General features: G+C 43.0%; 1 protein-coding gene across 1 annotated transcript in view; it reads left to right on the top strand.

The window, feature by feature from the left end:
* Positions 1-20,377, top strand: part of anos1 (anosmin 1) — a 37,921-nt gene extending 17,544 nt beyond the window's left edge. The window contains exons 3-14 of the mRNA XM_029459871.1: positions 1,920-1,982; positions 2,298-2,520; positions 6,634-6,818; positions 7,185-7,314; positions 9,570-9,775; positions 11,417-11,561; positions 12,623-12,769; positions 15,373-15,461; positions 16,602-16,773; positions 17,234-17,454; positions 18,143-18,284; positions 19,212-20,377. Of these exons, the coding sequence (XP_029315731.1) occupies positions 1,920-1,982; positions 2,298-2,520; positions 6,634-6,818; positions 7,185-7,314; positions 9,570-9,775; positions 11,417-11,561; positions 12,623-12,769; positions 15,373-15,461; positions 16,602-16,773; positions 17,234-17,454; positions 18,143-18,284; positions 19,212-19,270 (1,782 nt within the window). The 3' untranslated portion in view covers positions 19,271-20,377. The remainder of the gene's footprint in view (positions 1-1,919; positions 1,983-2,297; positions 2,521-6,633; positions 6,819-7,184; positions 7,315-9,569; positions 9,776-11,416; positions 11,562-12,622; positions 12,770-15,372; positions 15,462-16,601; positions 16,774-17,233; positions 17,455-18,142; positions 18,285-19,211) is intronic.
* Positions 20,378-22,301: the final 1,924 nt, after the last annotated feature.

Below are 22,301 nucleotides of genomic sequence, written 5' to 3'. Positions count from 1 at the left end.
GGGGCTGGGATGCTGAGGTTGTTGCTACTGCGCATCTTCGCCGCAGGCTCCTACTCTCAGAGGACACAATTGAGAGCAGAATAAATGATATAAGATCACCATATTATTAATAGCAGATGATGATGATAAAACTGCAGAGACTCTCTGGACAGTGAGGCATTACTTGGACAGTGCAATTGAGCTCATATGTCATCTTAAATCTCTGAGGTGTTGCAGTGGTTTCACCTGATCAGCTCTGTAGAAACCACATTAGTTTCTTTTGGAGCTGTCATAACTACATGCTCTCCCTCCAAGGTGTCCAATGTTCCCACTGGCAGTACTTTATTTTGTATATCATCACTAAGGGGATGTCTATATTGCTATGTGAAGTAATTAAGAAAATACCTTCCCTCCCAGCCTTGTCCACCCTCTGGAGCTGGCTGCTCAACACTCAACACACTGTCCACATAGGGCTTCTCGGTTGGCCGAGACGAGGCTGGGCAAAGCAGAGAGCCAAAGCTGAGTGTAATTGAGCGCTGGCAGACGTGTGCGTGTTCCTGATTGCAGCGTGTTTCTCCAGGAGCAAGGTTTATGTTTCATCATGCGCTCGTCCACCGCACTCCATAAAAAGCAAATAAACGTTTCACTGGCAATGGCATAATAATGACAGAGTTGGCTAATGAGTGAATTAAAGAGTCGTAAATACAACTGTGCCCCCTGTCTGAGATGTGAAATGTCTTACATCAGTTTAGAATGCACAGTCTACAGTAGGTGCCCCCTGTTTAACTACTGTTCTCTACATAACACTACATGTTGTTCTGATTGCCTTTTTTGAGGAGATTGAGCCAAAAGTGGACCTCTGCTGATGGCAGATCTCCATATCTACTGTATCACATCTCCCTCTCACACTGGCCAACATATTGGACTGCCCTAGATGAAGAATGGAGGCGAATGTGGTAAAAAAAAATGTACTGCTGTGCCTTGTCTTTGTACTGTAACTGGTGCAGGAGACTAAATTAAATGGAGTTGAATGAGTGACTTTGGCAGGTCTTTGGTTGGTGTGGTTTGGGCTGCTCCCAGTGTAGCATAGAAGCAGCCTGGCAGTGGTTTGACTGTTTAACTGAGCCTGCTCTTCTCTTTCACACCAGCTCTCCGTGGCCAGCAACGGGAGCATATAAAACCCTCGCTTCTCTCAGTCCCATCGGAACATATTCCCTTTCCTGCGGCAGCATCTGCCTGATTCTATTGGACATGCCTGGACTTTTGTGTTAAATTCCATTCGCTTTTATTGAATTTGATTGATCCATGGTGAGTTGTACTCTTTAAAGCAAGAGGAGTATGACTAGATTGGTGAACTTTCATTTGAAATTTTATCATCCCATTATGTTTGGCTAAATGACTTTTGAGCTGCACTCTCGCTGAGGTTTTTCTTTTATCCCACGTCTATGCCAAATATTCAGTAAATTTGTTCCACGTGTTGCAAAAGGGAATCCCAAGAATACTAAACCAAGTGTACCATTTATTAAGTGCTCTCCATTCAGCATGGTAAAGAAGAAGTTTGGTGCCGGTGCCAGAGTGCATCAGGCCCAGACAAGAGCAGGCAGTATCGGAGGCTAGTAGTGTTAAGGCATGAAGAAAGAATCTGCCAGGACACACCAAGCACACCAAAGCATCAGTCAATTTCTAGAAACAATAAGGGTGTGCCTGTCTCATAATGGACATCCCCCTTTGCCCCATGTTTGCTTTTGTAGAAGATTGTTTATGTGCTTTGAAGGTATGCCAAGCATCTGTAACAAAAAGAGGTGTGACTGGTTGTTGTGAACGAGCAGAGGAAGTGGCTTAGTGAGGCGCTCGAGCACAGAGAGCACCATCTCTGCAGCATTGGCTCTTTGATGTGGCTTGCTCTTTGAAGAACTGACACCATTCTCTCCTTTTCACAGTGCCTGGAGCCCTGCAAGGAATCCTGGGACCTGAAGGAAAACCAGTGCCAGGATTTATGCGAGGTATGTCACTACCACGAGTACTGTCGTCGCCTCAGACTCAAGTGTTTGAGCTCTTCATACTTAGTGGGAAAATTCAATAAGAGGAAAGTTTGAGAGGAGTGTGAAGTAACTCTTTTTGCGCTGCAATGGCAATTTCTGTGAGGCTGAATCAAAGCTGTTTAAATGTACCCACCGCTCTGGTGAGTCATAAGCTGAAATGTAAACAGGACAATCCCTGTTAGCTCACAGAGCTGCCTGTTTGCAGCGAGGCAGGTTGGTCTTAAAAAGTGATCTGACATATATTTTCCTCCTTCTCATCCTCCCTCTACTCCTCAGCCCCTCTTTCCCAAGAAACACTACGAGTGTCTTACGAGCTGTGAGTTCCTAAAGTCAGTAGAGGGAGTGAAGCAAGGTGACTGCCCTGCCCCAGAGAAGGCCAGCGGCTTTGCAGCAGCCTGCGTGGAGAGCTGTGAGGAGGATGGAGAGTGTTCAGCCGTGAAAAAGTGCTGCTCCAACGGCTGTGGCCACACGTGCCAGCTGCCAAAGAATCTCTACAAAGGTAATAGTAAAGGTTAAACCTGCATCACATTGTATTATGATAAAAAATATTTTGGCACCATACATTCTTTAAAGTTATAGTCCTTGAGATGTATGTCCTGGGCTATAATCAATTTGCAATGACCATTTGAAGGGTTGTTGTCGTAAAGAACCTACAGAAAATGAGCACCAGAGTCTGCAGCTCCGCTTGGCTTCCAAGAGCTTTATAGGGATTTTCTGCTCATTTTTTATTTTTTTATAGCTGTCTGGCCCGCAACTTTAACATTTTGGTTCATTCTCACCCCTCTCATAGTGACATTTACGGCTGAGGCAGGCAGTTGTTCACATCAAAAAAGCTCTACAATTTCACTGTACATTACCTGCGCAGCACCAAACAGCACACAGACACATTTAGCGACTGATAATGTAGCCCTGTAACAGTTTGATGTGTAAATACGCAACTGTTTGCCAACAAGTTTGGCACATTGACTTAAAAGGTGATTATATGTCAGTGTTGTGTTCACTCTGCTGCCCCCAAGTGGCCAAAGAAAAAGTCATTGCAGGTTTAAATGAAAATGCATTCGTAGATTATGATGCAAAACACATATTAGAAACATAAACACAAACACAACTTATTAATTAAAGGAAGAAGGGAGTTTGACAGCGAGCCAGGTTGACAGACTAAAATGCACTCAATGACTTAGCATTAGACTGTGTGCACTAATAAAGTTGCTTAATTGTCCGTGCACTCAGCAACTCATCTCTTCATTTAATCATTGCTCATTACTGTTTCCAAGAGGGACCAGATTAACATGGTTCATCAGCTGAATAATGGATACTCCCTCCCCCTCTATTTGTTCTACTCAATAAATGACGTTTCATATCTGGTAACGATCCAATGCAAAAGTCGTGTTTTTAATGTAATTAACTGTTGCAATTTGCATCATTTTCATAAACAGTGTTGAACCAATTAATCCCTCACTGTCAAACATTTTTGTTTTATCTCAATGATGCAAATTGTAGATTATCTTGAAATATTTTTGACAACTTGCTCAGAATCATAAATCTTTTTTTCATCTCTTTGTATTGCACTTCACCCACACATCCCTCATGACGCTCCTGTTGTAAATTGGAACATATCTCCAGCCTTGAATTTGCTGGATAAGCTTGAGGGTTTCACAGACACAGATGTACCCAAGAATCTTTGCTCTACTAAAACAGTTTAATAGTGCTGCCCAAGGCGGCCTGGTGTTCTGAGGGTGCTGAGTTGTTATATGAGAGAACCAAGAGCTTCTGAACATGGAGATCGGAGCTAAAACTACATTATATACACTATCAACGCACAATTTCTGTCAGCCTGAGGCCATAACAAAGTTGAGGAGGTGTTGAAGTGAGAGCGGTGGAAGATGAGTCTAAATCAAGCTTTGAACCGCGACTTTAGCTGTGTATGCTTTAAATCACACTGCAGTTTGTGTAAGCATGTTTTACTGTGTGTAGTTGAGAGAGATGAGAGCAGTGTGCTTTTGAGCTTATGCACACAAAAGAGCATGCTAGTATTTATATTTGATTTGGAAAAATCCTGAGGGACTTCACGGTGGATGCTGTGTTTAAAAGGTGAACAGCACGTTAAACGGGAAAAGATGAAAGCAGGCGTAACCTTGAAAATTTCAATACAGTGACCCAGACAATGAAAACCATTCACCGCACTGCGAGACCTTCAAATCAAGCAGCCTACACGCTGATTTTAAGTCCAAACACTGAGCTCATGATGGGTCGCCGTCAGCACTGCATTTACACTGAATTACACTGAGCGATTTGATGAAAGTCCGGATGGAATTCTTGTCCTGGTCCTCGGTGTTAAAGGTCTAATTAGCTGCTCATGATTTGAAGAGCGTAATTGTTTCTATGTGTGCACGTGTGTGTGTGTGTGTGTGTGTGAGTGTGTGTGTGTGTGTGTGTGTGTGTGTGTGTAGTCTTTGCCATGATGAGCCATGATGCTGGAAGCCATTACCAAACACAAGCGGGGAGAAATGGAGCGTTTCCCCCACTGAGATCACTCTCAGATGTGTGTGTGTGTGTGTGTGTGTGTGTGTTTGTGTGTGTCTCCAGGTTAGGGTCCCCAGCCCACGTATAAGTTCCTGATAGAGAAAATCTTCAGGGTTCAGGACTGGACGTCCCTCTGGGCTTTTGATGAGTAACAAAGCTTCTTCTTTTCTTTATAACATCAACAGAGCGTGATGCTGTTACATATCATCCACTGCTCTGTAATGTCATCTCAAAGATGTATTCCGTATTGCCTCCGTTAATACATGCAGTGAACATAAGGAAATAGCTGGTTATTAGGCTCTTCTTTTCCTTTCATGTTCATATCTTTCTCTCTATTGCTCTCATTGTGTCTGTTCCTTGGAAGACATAGCACCACATATTATGCAATCCAACTTGTTATGTGTGTTTTCTGATCAAAAGCAGTGCACAGTTCTATAGTATACTGAGAGAGAAGCTGGCAAAGGAGCTTGAGTGGTGGTAAAAATAAAAGAAGATGTGAAAAATGTAGTTGTCAGAATTTAATTGAATTCAGCTCGAGTTATGTCCACACTGTCACAAGAAGTCAGTCAGTCAATAGCTCCTTCAGCCACCCTTTAGTTTATGTGAGGTATGTCCCCGTGCGACAAGCAGTATTTTTTAATCTTTTCTTCAACCCCTCTAATTGGAGCAGTCATTATGACAGTATGTGCGTGAGTTTTGAGAATTATATTCCTGGAGTGTAATTTGTTGGCATGATTAAGACATGAATGGATGCTCTTGCTTCAGCAGCAGTTACATCACAGTTTGGAGGAAGCGTGCAGCCATTGAAAAATGAACGCTGTATGATTCTTGGACCAAACCTGACCCAAAAGTTATCTTTGGAAAGAGCAGGAGAGAGAGAAAGTATATTCGTTGCCCTCCCACATATTGCAGAAGAGAGAGGTTGTGTGTGTGTGTGTGTGTGTGCGTGTGGTTTGCAGGAGTACTTGTGTGATTTGGTGGGAAGATGAGCTAAGACAGAGGGAGAAGTAGGAATGCTGTGGTTACATTGGTGTTCAGTATTGCGCAGGAAATGTGACACGTTTGTTGGCGCACACACAGACGCACACTCTCGACTGTGGAGCTCTGAAACCACAGCACAATGACCCCCAGCTGTTAGTGTGCAGAAAGCTGTTATCAGCGGGACGAAACAAAGTACTGACTCCATATGCATGTAGCTGAAGGACCCTCCTCCATCTTCCAGGATTTTATATGCACCAATCAATCACCTTTACATGGCCTGTATGAGGACTGAATAGAGGTATAAGCACATCAAGCACTCTGCATACAAAACACAGTCTTGATTATGTTGTTTACCGACACGCCGAGCCGAAGCCTTGAGCGCGTGTTGATGCTGTTTATAAATGCAGAGCAGTGGTGGGCCACTCAGCAGAGACAGAGGTCCAACATAATGGCCTGAAGTGCTGGGAGATTTAGTGAGACCTGTGGGATGTATTCTTCTCCTGTATTTTCTAAACTTGCTTTTCCAATCTCCATCTCATTATCACTGTGCCCAACGCTCAATCAACAACTCACTACGTCTCCACTGCAATACATTTACTTGTGAGAGTCGGTCTGACTTGGCTGAGCGTTTGAGCCAGTCCTGCACTTAATAAATCTCAAATTTATTGCACATGGCCACATTGACTTCGTCTGAAAGGCTGAAGTGCAATGATGCAAATGAACTTTGCGTGCCTGTGTGTATGTTTGCACTGGTGTATCTTGTGTCTGCAGGAGTGGGAGACGTTACGCGCCTCATCTCACATACCTAGATGCAAACTATGTGTGTCATTACTAAGAAGCACAGCTACTAAAACACATCGCAGTGGCCAGGAAATATCACAATCTGTCTCAGTAGAAAGATGATGCTGTTGACCCGCACCATGTATTCAATCTATTGCGGTGAGATCATGTCTCATTTTCAAATGCGTATCTCTCCAATTCTGACGGTGTCATTTATCTTATCTGGGAAAACAACTAATTTCATGTTGAAGTTCACCTATAATGTTCCACACAGTGGTGGTGATATTAACTCCTGTCACGGTATCGTCTCCCTCGCTTGTACTTTTAGGAGTCCCTCTGAAGCCGAGGAAAGAGCTTGTGTTTTTGGAGCAGCCGTCAGGTCAGCTGGAGATCCGCTGGTCCTCCAAGTTCAACATTTCCGTGGAGCCTGTCCTCTATGTGGTGCAGCGCCGCTGGAATTATGGCATCCACCCCAGCGAGGACGATGCCACCGAGTGGCAGACTGTGGCACAGGTAGGAATCTACACACCATACGTGCAAAATACTGAAGCATGTCCGCGAGATGAAACGTTTTCCTCTTAAGATCCGATCAAATGATGTTACATGAGGGATCCTTTTGATCAGACATTTGGGATTTTTGTATCAATAAGAAATGTCAGCTTGACGTGTCCCAGCGCGCCACATGTTACAGCTGTAAAAGTGCTGCAGTGCGCTGACAGACTGTTGCACACGGTTGCACATTCCTCACAGTCGCAGTGTCTTTGAAAGTTTGGCAAAGAGAAACACACAGATGACTGATGTGGTAGAAAGCTCACATGGGGCTGTGACCCTACGTGAACCCTGACCCCTGTGGTTTTCTCTCCCCCATCTGTCCGTCAGACTGCAGAGGAGCGCGTCCAACTGGCCGACATCAGAGCCAGCAGATGGTACCAGTTCAGAGTTGCTGCAGTCAATGTCCACGGGACCCGTGGCTTCACTGCGCCCAGCAAACACTTCCGCTCCTCCAGAGGTCTGTGTGTGTATGTACATATGCATGTGTGTGTGTGTGGCCTTAAGTTCCTATTTGACACCCACTGCCCTTCATTTGTTATGGTTAAGACCTTGGAACAAGTGGACCCTTTGGGAAAGAGCTTTAAAACCTGGTTTGACTTCTTATCTGACCATACAAACCGAGAGTAAGTGGTGAAGCTTTCTTTATCACTGATGTTTTTTTCTTTAAAAAAAACATCTGCACTCTGTTTTGAGGACTAAAAGACGGTAAGAACGGAAGTGTATCCTAAGCTGTTCCCAATGGCTCCATACAGCTGCAGACACACTGATTTAAGAGTTTATATGTTTGGTAAAGCTGATGGTGTTTACACTGCTTAGATGTGCTTATTTAAAATTATAGTCAGGTATTACGTCTTTGAATTTCTTTCGTTTACCGTGTTAACCTGAATTGTAAATAAGTGTTCCCTCTGCACAGCTTCAACACAGTTACAGAGTGAGCTCAGTGCAAAGGGTATTTCATGCTGATGCCCAGTAGAATGTGAGTAATGAGGAGAGACTGGGTGTGCAAAACACTTTCTTTCTGTGTTGCAACAAGATCTTCATTTAAGACTTCAAAGGAGGTGTTTCCCCCTCTTTACAGCCATATCAAATGTAATGTGTCTGAATTAGTCAGGATATTGCAGGTTTTAAATGAATGCAAGTGTTCTCTTGCTTCGAGAGGGAGTGACGTAACCTTGATGCGCTTCAGATCTTTGCCACAGACAAGCTCTGATGGCATCCTGTGTTGCTGCTCTGCTCCTGTACTTTTAAATGACATTAAATTGCAGTGTTGTGCTGCAGATGGCATTTGTTAAAGCAACGGCCAATTGTTGTGTGGTTCCCAGGGATTACAGATTTGTGAGTATAATGTGTCGAGATCGAATCTGATCCAGATCAGATTCAGTGTGTTTGACATGTAGAGGCAGAGACGTGCCAGCCAGTTCAGCCTTATACAGAGTTCCATGTCTGTAAATGTATGTCAGGTAAAATAGGGTCTGCATTGTGTGGACCACTTTCCATTTATGTGACGCACATCAACATTTCTTTACCACATTTGTGTTATTTATTCCTTAATATATATATATGAAGTTGTTTAGCAGTGGAAGACTGGCAGACATCCTAAGTACCTCCATGTTCTTCCAAATACTGTAAACCTGTGCCAAATATAAAAAGTATTAGAGTGTTTTGGTGGCGTGTGTGCGTGCGTGTTGACCTGCCCTGTCAATCCTTCGTCATACATTTACTCCCCAGAGCGTTCTGGATGGCTGTCAGACAGAGTCAGACACCAGGTGGGAATAGGATTCTGCTCCAGGGATGGAAACCGATCTCTAATCAGGCCAATCAGTGCCAAAACGTTGATAGATTGATGGGATCTGTCATGGGTTTGATGAGCTTCTGGCCATTCTGTCATGCCATTGTTATTTTTATAGTCCGGCCATATCATCTGAATGCAATTTTGCACTACCAAACTTTGTTAGGGCAATTTGTAGGAACTGACTGCTTATTTATTCTGCGCAGCCTACATCAGCTGGTATCGAGAACTGATGTGTCAAATTGTGTTGTTGGACTGGATTAAATGTGTTTCAGTTGGGAGAGGGCAGGAAGAGAGGAACGGGGCGTGAATCATTTTCTCATTACGGGGACATTCCCTGCACCAGGCTGACATCAGCTGGGTCACAGTGCATACAGATGGGTTCTGAACCAGCTTTACTCTGGACACACACACACACACACACACACACACACACACTCACACACACACACACACACACACACACACACACACACACACACACACACACACACACACACACACACACACACACACACACACAGTTAGAGTGCAGGAATGTTGAGTGTGGAGCCAAAGTGAGCAGCATGTGTTTGTTGACCCCTGACTTGCGCTCTCGGTTCTGCCGAACGCCGTCATAGATGTGACATGACACCTGTCATAACATCTGATGGCAGATTGTCAGTGGAGGACTAATTACTTTACACAGTGTCATACTGGTCCCCCTCCTTCACTGCAATGCTAATCCACAAGTGGTGAAAGGTGTCTTGGCCTGTAATGCATTCGACCTGAAATTATTCTTGCAAGAAAAACGGCCTTGGCTCAAGATTCGTCACATACAAGAATCAGAGGCCCTCTTTGTCTTCTGTTCTAAATGTCTACAGATGTACAGAAATCTGTTACTGCTGACTTTTTTTCCATTCTTGTTGTTGCTTTGTCTCCAGATCCGTCCGCTCCTCCCAGCCCGACCAGTTTGCGTGTCAGCAACGTGACGCTGGGCGACGAAGGCCTGGTGACAGCCCGTCTCAACTGGACCCTGCCAGAGGAGCCCGATATCCCCGTACATCACTACAAAGTGTTCTGGAGCTGGACTGTGCCCACCAAGTCCATGGTGCCATCCAAGAAGAAGAGGAGAAAGACCACCAACGGGGTAATCTTCTCAGCCTGTCTCAGTGAATCTCTCCCTTGTCCTCTCTCTAAGACGACAGGGTCATGTCCAGGATTATCTCTGCATCCTCTCCTCCGGCCTCAACACATCACTATACATAGTGTCCATGCAGGTCCACAAAGGAAGAAAGGATAAACACTGAATAGGAGTTGCATTTATTTATATATACTTGCAAGGCTATCAATCACACACAGATTGATACAATGTGTTCCTCATTGTTTCAATTCCTTATATGTACTGATGAAAGAACCCTTAAACGCGCAGTTAAGCTTTGAAAGAAAACACATTAAGTGTGATAAATAGTCGTATTCATGGTGATGAATCACTGGTTTCAAAAGTCTGTTTCTTAAATATCTCAATTTGTATTGTTCACTATTTTCCCTTTTTTTTGCAGTTGGTATTTTGGAGCTTTTTGTGAGCTTTTATCCCACTCAGTTTTCTGGTTATGTAATTCAGCTTTTTTTTAAAGTGGTACATGGCTTTATTTATTTATTTATTTGTCTTTTATGTGTTTTTTATCATGTATCTCAGTAGTTTCAAATCCAAGTGGTTATATAACCGTACTTAAAATCACTATCCTATTATTATCTTTTACATTAATTCCTACAGTGCATTTAAAATAAGGGGACACTCAGGAAAACAGAACCGATAAGATAAAAACATCCACGAAACATATAATATCTATTAATGATAAATATCATGTTTTAATGAAAATACCATTGATTCCTACTGTTAATGCCTTGGAACAACTTAGTTTGCATTCTGGAACATTCTCAACTATTTGGATCCAGCCAGAAAGAAGAGTTTTCTTTTGTCTGGGATATCACAAAGCCAATTTTGTTATACAAGGAGGCAGGTTAAGAGCTTACAAAGTTAGACTTCCTAGCTTGGGCAACTCAGAAAGCCGCAGAATAATATTTTGATAGTATTACAAACATAGAAATGACATAATTGTGTTTCCAAGCGTTGATTAGACTAATCACAAATTGACCTTTTTTAGAGATAAATCAACGTTTTGTGAGCCATTTGCACAAATCATCCAGTACCTTGTGACCTGATACCTGTGGCTCAGTATCTGCTCGAGTCTGTAATGAAATGCTCTTCACAGATAGACAGATTGTCTAGACAGTCCACACACACCTCCGTAGTGAGTCTTCTCCTGAATTAGTGTATGAAATGCATAGCAGATGTGGCACAGAGGAGATAGAGGTGGGAGACACCAGACACCCACTGACACATGTACTACTGGTTTCCACTTTGGCACCTCGGGGCTTTAAAAGCAGCCTGCTGGTAGAGGAATGTCAAAACACGCACAGTCAATAACAAGAATTCATCAAGCTCACGCTGATGGTGGAATGCTTCAAGTCAAACACAGTAAGAAAGCCCTGGCAGGCTCTGATAACACGGCTCCCTCACAAAGTCCTGAAGGCTATCTCCTCGCCATGATACCTTCCCCAGCTCCACATGTGTTCTTAATAAACAGGGCTTTCCCACAGGCCCCGGTGCGCCCAGGCTGAGCTGAGCTGGTGCTATGACTGGGACAGTGACAGGGCTTTGAAAGGAGCCTCAGGTGTCAGTGTGGTTACATACAAAAGCAAAAAAAAGTGTTTTCTGTTGTTGCAGGCTCAGAGCTGGGTGGATCTGGAGGGACTGCAACAAAACAGCAGTTACACTGTGGAGCTGCAGGCCATCACATATTGGGGACAGGTGCGCATGAAGAGCTCCAAGGCTTCTCTCCACTTCAGCACCTCCCAGAATAATGAGTCAGGTAAACATCGGTGCAAATTTCCTGTCAGTTATTCAGCTGTCAGACTTGTTATGTGTTTTTTGCCACTATGGATGGCGATGGCGGTCGGACAGTCCACCACTTTGGTCCAGACTGAAATAGCTCAACAACTTTACAGACATTCATAGTCCCCAGAAGATCAATCCTAATGACTTTGGTGGTCATCTGACTTTTCCTCTAGCGTCACCATGAAGTGACTTTATGACAAAATCCCTGCCAAACTATAGAATATCCCACCATCCTCAGCTGTACTTTGTGTTTAGTGCAAATTTGCAAATGGTAGCATGCTAACACACTAAACTAAGATGGTAAACCTGCTTTTAGCATGGCTGTAGACTCTCAGTCTTGTTTTACAAAATATTTGCCAGTTGGTTTATGATTTAAGCAAAAACACCTTAGTTTACCAAATCACCAAACCATGAGTAGGTGCAATTAAGAGTCACATTCGGGGTCATGGACTACCTGAAATAAAAAATAAAAAACCTGTATGGAGCTGCTGTTTTGTGATCCATATGGGATTGACTGAACCAAACTAGCAGAATCCAATATTCTTTTTGGTTTGTTTGCTTGTTTTCCTTGACAATAAAATGTTTCTAAATTACTGAGAGTCTTCAGGCTCCAGCGCTGGCACTGTGCTAACACGGAGTGTGGGGATAGATCTGGCTATGCAAGACTGTCTTCAGGCAAACAATCATCATGCAAATTGCAAAAAGCAAGAACGGCCAAGGTGCGCTGACAGCACATCTGCATTCATTCGAAGCTCCTGCTTGTTTCGGAATCACAGACCAAACCTCAGTGCTATGCGTGTGTACATTTTAAGCATGTGTGGCTCCAGGGGGAATTGAACCTCTAATCTTGGCAGTGTTATGCAGCACTGTGTATACCCATTGAGTTACACCACATTTATGCATTAAGAATGTGTTGTAACTGCTGTGATATTACAAAGAAATAACTGTCTGTTTCTGTTACCATGCTGGAGAAATTGCCACAACACACTCACTGTCTTAGCTACAGCAGCAAACATTTCTCCTTTCTCTTCCTAGTAAAATTAGTGCTCAAGTCAAAGAAGGAGGAAATATCCCCTCTTGGTTCGACCTTGGCCAAACGCCCCTCTGGCCCTCTAGAGGTAGGCACGCCCTTCTACCAGGATGGCCAGCTGCAGGTTCGTGTCTACTGGAAGAACCGGGGAGGTATGTACGCATTGATTTACAGCTCTGTTAGAATCTAATTAGCACCCCATTATGCCTATCAATCACTATGACTCAAGTACACCATAATAAAGTGTTATGACTGATTCACGGTTACTCAAGATTCCTTTTTATAAATGTGGTATCATATGGTGTGAATGAAATTAATGAAACAATGTGTCATTGTGAGAGCTGAGTAATGAGCGTGCTGGGCAAATTGGTGTAAACCTGCACATGGACTGGTAGAGCGGAGCCACCGTTTAGTAAAGAACAATAAACGCACAGAGCCAGAGCTGTGCGATGGGATTTATTGACAGCTGTATTTAATAGATCCTCGCCCTCGCATTAGCGCTGGAGCGGTCCATTTTGTTTTACAAGACCTGATGTCATGGGGAACAGAAACGGTCGTGGGTTGCAGCACCGCGAGGGGTTAAAGCCTATAGGAATGCCTGTCCCAGTGGTGTCCATTCCCCAAACCTTCTGTTAATACCAGAGTGGAAATATGGAAACCTTGAAAGCCATGCTCTCAGGGTAACCTGTCAAGTCCCATTCACTGGTCTATGTTATGTTACTAATATATGTCATCGCCTAAGCCAAACTCCACATCTTAGAGTCAAGAATGCAAACTCTGGCTGAAGGAGAGGCCTGGTGAGACACCAACTGCTGAATCAGAGTGAGAGAGGGAGCAGGGGAAGATAGAGTTGGCTCAGAGCTGTTAGCGAGGTTGGCCTGGACTCAGAGAGCTGAGTGATGCTGACGGGGATCAAGCGTGGCTTGGGAATCACAGTGTTGCAGTGCAGAGTTAATCCTGGTCCAGCTTCTTTTTTCTCTCTCTTGTTTGCACTGCTGGTCTGCACTGTAAGTGTGTGTGTGTGTGTGTGTGTGTGTGTGTGTGTGTGTGTGTGTGTGTGTGTGTGTGTGTGTGTGTGTGTGTGTGTGTGTGTGTGTGTGTGTGTGTGTGTGTGTGTGTGTGTGTGTGTGTCACTGCCCCTCATTAGTCTGAGGAATGACCCTGGCTTTGACTCTGACAACCTGGGTTCCACTACTGTAAACACACAGACATACAGATGGCCTGGAGAGCTGTCGTCTCTGGACATCTGGTTTGTGTGACAGAGAGAAGGGACAGGTTAACTGAACCATAATTAAACTCTCACTCATTGTCTCTGTGATCCAAAGCAGCCGGGCCTCTGGGTTGTCTCCGGCAGTGAAAGAGAACCTTACTGTACACCGGCTCAGATAATATATCACTGTCTGCCCAGTACCCAGACAATAGACAGCAGTGCGGCGGTGGCGGCACTTCTGAGGCTGATTTCCAGCCATGATTTATCGAACACTGCTGAGGTTCTGTTCTCTACCTGATTTCCATGTCCCGTTTCTTGTTTTACATACCACTTCCCCTCTCTGTCAAACCTGGCTAAGCATATCTTGTTTATTTTTTCCCGATTTCCCGGTTCCCTGTAATTCCTCTCTTCTGCTTCCAAAGAGCTCAGGGGCTCTAAGTGCCAGATCTGTGTCTAAGCCTTCAAAGGACCCCTTTTATCTCCCCACTACAACCCAGGCCCCCGCCGAGGGGTGAACATAGCATTACTCAATTATTAATCGGAGAAGTATTTCACATATCGAGGTGACAAAGTTGAATGAATAATAAATCTAGTAACACAAGATGAGGCTGATGGGTAGATAAACACTGCTGCTGAGCTCAAGAGGAGCTACTGTACAGTAATGAAGAGAATGAGAGTGACTGTGTGCCAGCAGGACCAAGGCTGCTACTCCGCCGATGAGAATGTAAAACCTTAAAGTACAAGCAGAAAAAAGTTTGGAGTGGGAATTAAGCCTTTCAGAGAACAAAAGGGAAGGTTAGGAAACAGAATCATCATGTTAATAAACTAATGCAAGGATAAAGAAGGAAGTGCTTTCATGTTTATCGTGATCATCAATAATGGATATATGAGATCAGATCTCAGATGGGGAGTGTTGTAATATGTGAGATACCAATCTGTTCATTATTTCAGATTGTCTTTTGATATTCGATTAATGTTCAGTGGTGCAGTGGTGTTACATAACTATGCTCATTTACTCAAGAACTGTACTAAGGTACACTTTTAAGATATCTAAGGCTACTTTTAATTATACTTTAACCACACGACATTGCAGAGGTAGAGGCGCAGTTACTCCTTTTACTTCATTTATTTGACCACCAGATTCATTTGATGCTTTTGTCCAAAGCAGGTTGAACTTTTATACCGACACATACAGGACGTTGAAAGCAGTTTGGAGTTCAGTCTCTCGCTAAAGGATTTTTTTGAGTATCAATTAATTGATTGTAGAATATAGTGAAAAATGCCCGTCTACAGCCAGCTGGTTTGGTCGACAAATAAGCAAAAGCACAATTTGTGCTGATCTAAAGAGAAAAGCAGCAAATAATTACATTTGAAAACCTGGAACTAGTAAACATTTGGCATGAATGAATCGAATGAATGTTCATTACATAAAACAAGTATTGTCAGAAGATTTTCATTGCACTTTATTTCCCAGATCTGAAGACTGAGTTGTGTCTTTGTTGTGTGATGTGACGGTCTCTCTTCTCATCCTCCCCTTTGTTTCAGACCCCGCCGTGAGTCGCTACCATGTCCAGTGGATGCTGGAGTACTGCGGCCACAACGAGACCCGAGGACCGGAGAAATCTGTCACGCAGGTTAGTCTCCAGCAGACATTTCACACACCTTCCAACTATGGGGTCCTAGAGTACACCGCTAGAGCTTGATCAGCAGCTCCATGCTATGCAAAGCACGTACCTAACCTTTTGTGTGATGCTTAGAAAGCACAGCTCTGCTAAAGAAAACAACGCCACTGAGTGAGCCTGAAGCCCTGTTGTGTTGGATTTGCACTGTTCAAATCACTGGCTGTTGTTTTGAATATTATGAGTCAGTGGTGTGGTCAGGCATGTGCTGTGTTGGCCAATAAAACGCATTTACTTAAACAATGTTTCCCGGAATGGGGGATCATTCACCTCCAATGGCCCCAACCATGCATTCTCCATGGGGCTTTTTTGTAGAGTGCAGTAGGGTCTGTGTAGGGGTTGGGAGAGTCTGGTGGTGGAGGGGGTGGGGTGTGGATGGGGGTTAACTGCTTGGGCTCAGGCTGATACAGGATGGCAGAGGCCTGGTAATCAACACATTCTTCGGGGACCAGCGCTCTCGTTGCTAGGAAATATACATTTTCTATAGATCGCTGGGAAGGATTCCAGGCTTGTGCTTTTATGTGAGCACAGCGCCTCATTCACTTTTAATCAAAGCTGTTTCATATCAGAGAGAATATACACACACCCTTTCTCAAGGGAGAGACTGCCTATTCATGTAGAACCTCTTTATTACAAATGCAAGATCTAAATCCACGAGTCAGCAGGATTTATTTTGTGTTTCCTCGAATGCGATGAGAACAGCTTTTTTTTGTTGGGTTAAGATCAATAGATGATTCAAATTTCAAATGAGTGTAAAGTGCAACACAGAATTCATTAACAGGGATTAACAGGCCGTTCCCTACTCAAAATTACACATAAATCCACTTTGGTTGCTACTTCTTAATTAAGTCGTGTTTGTGCCACATGTGGAAGCTATAAAAATATATTTATATTGTAAGTTGAATAGATGGATAGTGGTTTAACCCCTACCATGTGAGTGTTCAAAGTGGTCCTGTTATATGGGGGCGATGTTCCCGAGACGGGAATGTGATCTGCCCTGCCGCTGTGTATTTAATTATCTCTGAAGCTCCATGGGACCTGACCTGGGTGACATGTCAAAGTCATCAGGACTGAATAATGTGTTTCTTGGCTCAGGAGAACTACATCAACCTCCCAGGCCTGCTGTTCTCCTGCAAGTACAAAGTCACTGTTCACATGCTGAAGTCCAAGAGACGCTCCAAGGACGAGAGCACCACCTTCCTCACACCATCCTGTGCTACCATCCGCAGCAAGACTCACAAACACATCCCCTGCCCGGGGGAGGGAGGTGAGTTTTCAGCTGTTTGACGCGTAAAGGGCATATTGAAATCGATCTGTGTTAGTGTGGACTCAGTAGTCAGACACCGCATTATAATCACAACGATGGATTAAACCCTTCACAATCTCAAAGGAATTGTTCAACATTTCGGGAAATACACTCATTAGCTTTCTTGCCAAGAGTTAGGTGGGAACATAGATGCCACTGTCTATACAGTAAATATGAAGCTACTGCCAGAAGCTAGTTAGCTTAGCACAAAGATTGGAGACAGGAGGAAACAGCGATCCTGGCTCCATCTAAAGTTAATCTGTTTACCAGCAACCCTAAATCTCACTAGTTACAGAACTGGTAATGATGTCAATCTTCTTATCTAACTCTCTAACAGAAAAGGGAATACGTTTATTTCCCAAAATGTCAAACTATTCCTTTTCTATCAAGACTCTGACCGAGACCACCTTTCTCCTAACAGCTCCAGGCCTTCCAAAGGTTTTGGCTAAGCCAGAGAACCTGACGGCCTCTTTCTCCATCATTGAGGGAAACATCACCGGCAACTTCCTGTGGCGTGTGTCCAGGGTGGCTCCCCATCAGCGAATCACAGGCTTCCAGGTCACCTGGGCCGAGATCACCACTGAAAGCCGACAAAATAGCCTGCCCAACAGCATCATCTCCCAGTCCCAAATCCTGCCTCCAGTAAGTCTATTTTCATTAAAAAAAAATTCTAATTCTACCTCCTATAACAGCCATCGAGTAAAGGCTGTTTTCAGATTGAATATGTGTCCATATCCCACACGACCATGCTGTCATATCTAGTCTGTAAATTGTCACTTAGGAAGACATGTTCTATTTTCAGCTTTTCATTTCACAGCAACTGTCATAGGTGAGGGTGATTTGAGGATAACACTGTTGTGGCCTCTTTGCATGAATCTTGTGATAAGCGGCTGTGTGTAGACAGGCACAGGGAGAGATCTGAGGAAGTGTTGTGTCCTGCTGGAAGTTCTCCTCCTCTGTGTTTTCATCTGCCTTCACGATTTCCTCTTTCATCCTTCGTGAGAGCTCCGAAAAAGCAGCTCTTTGACATAATCTGCTCAATCAACAACACGTTCCGCCTATCTGCACCTCCCAGCCTCTGGAGCTTGTCTATAAATAAAACCACCCACTGCACACTTTATCAAGCTGGCAGCAAGAAAAGGAGAGACAGCAAGCCTTATGAAAACAAAGTCTTTGTTGTTGTCTGTGGCTTGTGCAAAGACAGACTCCACAGCTGATACTCGCCTGATTTACGGTCAATTCAAGTCCTGTCAAATGTAATGGCGTGTTCTGTTGTATTTCAACTGATTGCAGCTTCTGACTTCTGCTGCTCTCCTCCCTCACTTGACAGGATCATAACTTGCTTGTTGTGTCCAACCTGCGGCCATCAACCTACTACAGACTGGAGGTGCAGGTCATAACAACTGGAGGGGAAGGTCCTGCCACTGTCAAGACCTTCCAGACCCCCAACATACTACCAGTCATTCAACACCGTAAGTACAAAGTCACTGCCTTTGGTGCTACATGAAGTCCACTAATGTGATTTTGTTTTTGACTCATCTGCTAAAGTTTGTTTTGGGTTTCATTCAGTGGCGTTCGGCCTGTGCTAACATCATCAGTAGATCTTTCAGGTATCCTTAAAGCAATAGTAGACATTTTTTTGTCTAAGATTGAATTTCTTTATTTGCTTTTTGGCGAGAGTTAAATGATAAGATCAATACCACTCTCACGTCTGACCAGCAGCCAGTTAGTTTAGAACAGAGACTCCTGGAAAACCGAAGGGAACAGCTAGCCTCATTCTGTCCTGCGCTAACAAAGCCCACCAAGCTCGCTCATTAACAATCTACCTGGCAACTGCTCCGAGCCGAGGAATAGTCCAGCACAAATAATCATTCACCAGAAAGCAAATAAGTCTAGTTCCCAAAATCACAAACTCTTATTCTAAGTATGATCAATATCTATATTTTAATATCAACAATGGATCACATGCCTACTTGTATGTGAATGGGGCTGTTTGAAGTGAATTACAGCAGTTCCCCCTTAGCTCACTATTTTGGTTTTCTAAATAAATGATAACAAGTTCGCCATATCAATGTTTTAAAGGCATGATTTATCAATGTTTACAGCTTGTTTCTGCTGCCCCCACGTTTCCAAAAATGTGCAGTTTTAAGAAGAAATGTGTTCTTTGTGTTTATTTGTTACATAAAATACACACTTATTGTTGGATGCATAGCTCAGCAGAAAGAGAGGACGTAAAAAGTATTTCTGACCGAGTTAACGAGTTAAATATTGCCATGTATCAGCAACAGCACGTAGCAAACTAAGCACACTTATACTGCATGAAAGAACATTTAACTGTTACTAAGTTCTGAATCTCTGAAGTGATGTCTGATTCATCTCCTAAACGTGTGTTTTTCTAGGACCCAGACTCCGGCAGCACCACTCTCACCACCAGAAGCCATCAGTAGAGAGGCACTGAGCTGCAAGTTGAGGCAAACCCAATTGGGAGAAGCACCAGTGGCTCTCTGCTCCTGTCTGTCAGGGAAGGAATGTGTGGAACCAAACCGAAACACAGCGCACCAGACCATGAACTGACCCCCCTGCTCGTGAAATATGGGTCCATCTTTTCCAGGCTCCACAACACATCAGCTACTCCTTCTTAACCCCTCTCCCTTGACTAATGCATGTCAGCGGACGGGTTGGTCTGTACAGTGAAATTTAAACTGCAAGGTCTCATATTCTGCGTTGGTTAGTCCACAGCTCCCCCAAAACATCCCCAATTCATCAGGAAGTTATGAAATTTCAAGTAAAAGTTAAGATCCAGGAACCCCTAAAACAGTTGATCAATGGCAAGCAATTAGGTCATGGTTTAAAGAAAAACAATTACTTGATTGAAGATGGTTAAACATGGATGGTAGGAAATGCCCGAACTGTAAAACAATTGTTTTTTCATGAAGAAAAGAAAAGTAGAAATTCATCTATTTATTTTGTGTTACCCATTAAAGTGGCGCTTAGGCATACAGTCAGTACTGATGGATAATGTAACTAAAGTCATTGTTGTCTAACAATATTTCACATAGTATGTTGCATGTAGTACATTTGATTTTTTGAACTGTAAATGAATTACTTGCTTCAAATTGAAAGCTTGTAATGGTTTTGCATGACAACCGTTAGCATTCTGTTGGCATGAAATAATGTCTGTGTTACCTCTTTTCAGTATGTTAGCAATATTTCATTAACAGATTAACAAAGAATTATATTGGGAGTAATACGTAATGTTTATTAATGAAATTATAACTTGTGTGGAAATGATGAATTGTACATGTTCTTGGCTGTAGAAATATTTGTCGTGGAACAGTCAGTGAATGTCTATATTTATTTATGTGTGTATTACAAAGTTTGGTTTGGATGTGTGTGAATGTGTATGTTTTGTGTGTTTTAGTCTCAAGTTTTTGAACCGGCAAAAAAATCTTGTAAAGACATTTTGTAAAAATGGAATTGTAAATACAGTCTTATGTTACATGTTATTTTTCCATGGTAGAAACTGTACAAAATGCTAAGTAATAAAATAATCCTTAACCAGTTACCTTTGCTGTTCGTTCAATTCAAGCCGCTGCGAGCAGTAAATAGACATGCTTCTCCTCCCAGTGCTCAACTATTTGGCAGGTAATGTTGCTTAGTTTGGCTGTAAAGGCCATGATGGCCGACTATGTGTACAGTATATTCACTGATCGGTCCAGGAGCCTGAGACAGGCGTTCTGCAAGTACAAATAAACAGGTCATCTAGCTCAACAGCCAGAGAGAATTTACCATCGCTGAGGTCGGGCACCCCTCAACAGCTTCTCAGAGCACTTGTGTGTTTGAAAAGCATTAAATCCTTCTCCTCTGCTCTGCAGCCTTTCACCCTCATAAAATGAAAGTGGAAATGTTTACAAGAAAATAAAGCTAAGCGTGACATTGTGAGAGTAAATCCTATATGTGTGGAGTGTATGATTTTTGTGTTTAAGACGGCAAGCGGAGTTATCTGCGTATGTTGGATAAAAGCCTTTTTTAGGACACAAACAATAAACTTGAAAGGAGCGCATGCAGAATAGTGTTTATTAGTGTATACAATTTATATACATGATATTCTTTTTGGTCCTATAACCAAATTTCATTCAACATTCTACACAGTATACAGTATTACAGATTTGTTTTTATCTTTTTAGATGGTAATACCCCCCCCCCAGCTACATTACATTCTTGTTAATGGTATTTCAATGAGATATGGTTTGTTTACACCACAGATATACTGTGTATGTGGTTGTAGTTAATTTTGCACACTTTCACCTAGTCAAAGTGACTTAAAAGAAGTGCATTCATCCTCCACAGGAACAAGAGCTGTTGTTTTGCAATGTGCTAATAAATATCATTATCCTCATTTGTAGAGTACTCAGAGTAATCTAACCACTGCATCCAAACCTGCCATTTTGGACTTTCAAAGGACGGACTTTTTAAAGTATTTGTTAAAACGGCAACATGCTGGGCATCCATCAGTGATGGGATTTCTTTTCTATCCTTTCAGAGATTAAAAAGAAGAAAATAGAATTAAACAAATTGTGCACTCTGTCCAAGATTCAATTCAATTCAGAGCAATTAGATACATTATAACCTTTCCAAACATCGGCCCAAAGGTAACTATAAACTTAATCCCCTCAACAGAAATGTTGTTTACGGGGGATGCACACAAAACAGAGAGGAAAAACTAATTAAAAAACTATTGATTGTTAATCAATTTGAATTGTTCTTAACTTTTCCAATTGGTGCAGTTGGCTTTCCAGCCTCAAATGTATACATTTAATTAGTTTGTTTTACCCACCTGAGCAATGTGCAATTCTAATTTGCCATAGATACTCTTAAGGTGAATGAGTAGAGAGACACATATCATTCCAGTGTGCTGCAAAGGCATCATTTCTTATTCTGCTGTTGGAGGTTAATCAGTGTGAGTGTTTGCAAATGTGTGTGTGCTTGCTTGTTTAAGTGTATGTTTGTGTACAGGTGTTTAGATTAGAAGTCTCTTCTCCTCACCGTTTTCCAACACTGAGCAACAAATTATTCTGAGCCCTTGTTTTCACACACTCAGCCTCTTCAGTCAGTCAATGCTTCGCCGCTCACTTCTCAGGGATGTTGTTTATGTACAGTTCTATTATGTCGCAGGAGATTAGTTCCTCTTGGTCTGTGCACGCTAATCCCTCTCTCTTTTCTAGGAGCCGGGCCAGTGTTTAGCCAAGGCTTCTTTCTGTGCGAGCCAGCCCAGCCCCTCTCCCTTTCAGGCTGTCACAGTCCCTCTCTACACACACCAAATGCCATGGCCCTCAAGTGTGAAAACCTCAAAACAAAAGGGCCTCTAGCCTCTTTTGAGGCATGTTGCAAGACGTCCAAGTCTCCGAGGACATAAAAGAAAGGAAAAAACTGCAACAACTAAATAATAGGCCAGTCGTCAGTACAAAAGCTTTGTCTCTGATGGTACA

Source organism: Cottoperca gobio, chromosome 21 (genome assembly GCF_900634415.1).
Source record: "Cottoperca gobio chromosome 21, fCotGob3.1, whole genome shotgun sequence".
NCBI lineage: Eukaryota > Metazoa > Chordata > Actinopteri > Perciformes > Bovichtidae > Cottoperca > Cottoperca gobio.
The sequence above is the reverse complement of the archived record's forward strand: the minus strand, read 5'-3'. Positions and strand labels throughout refer to the sequence as shown.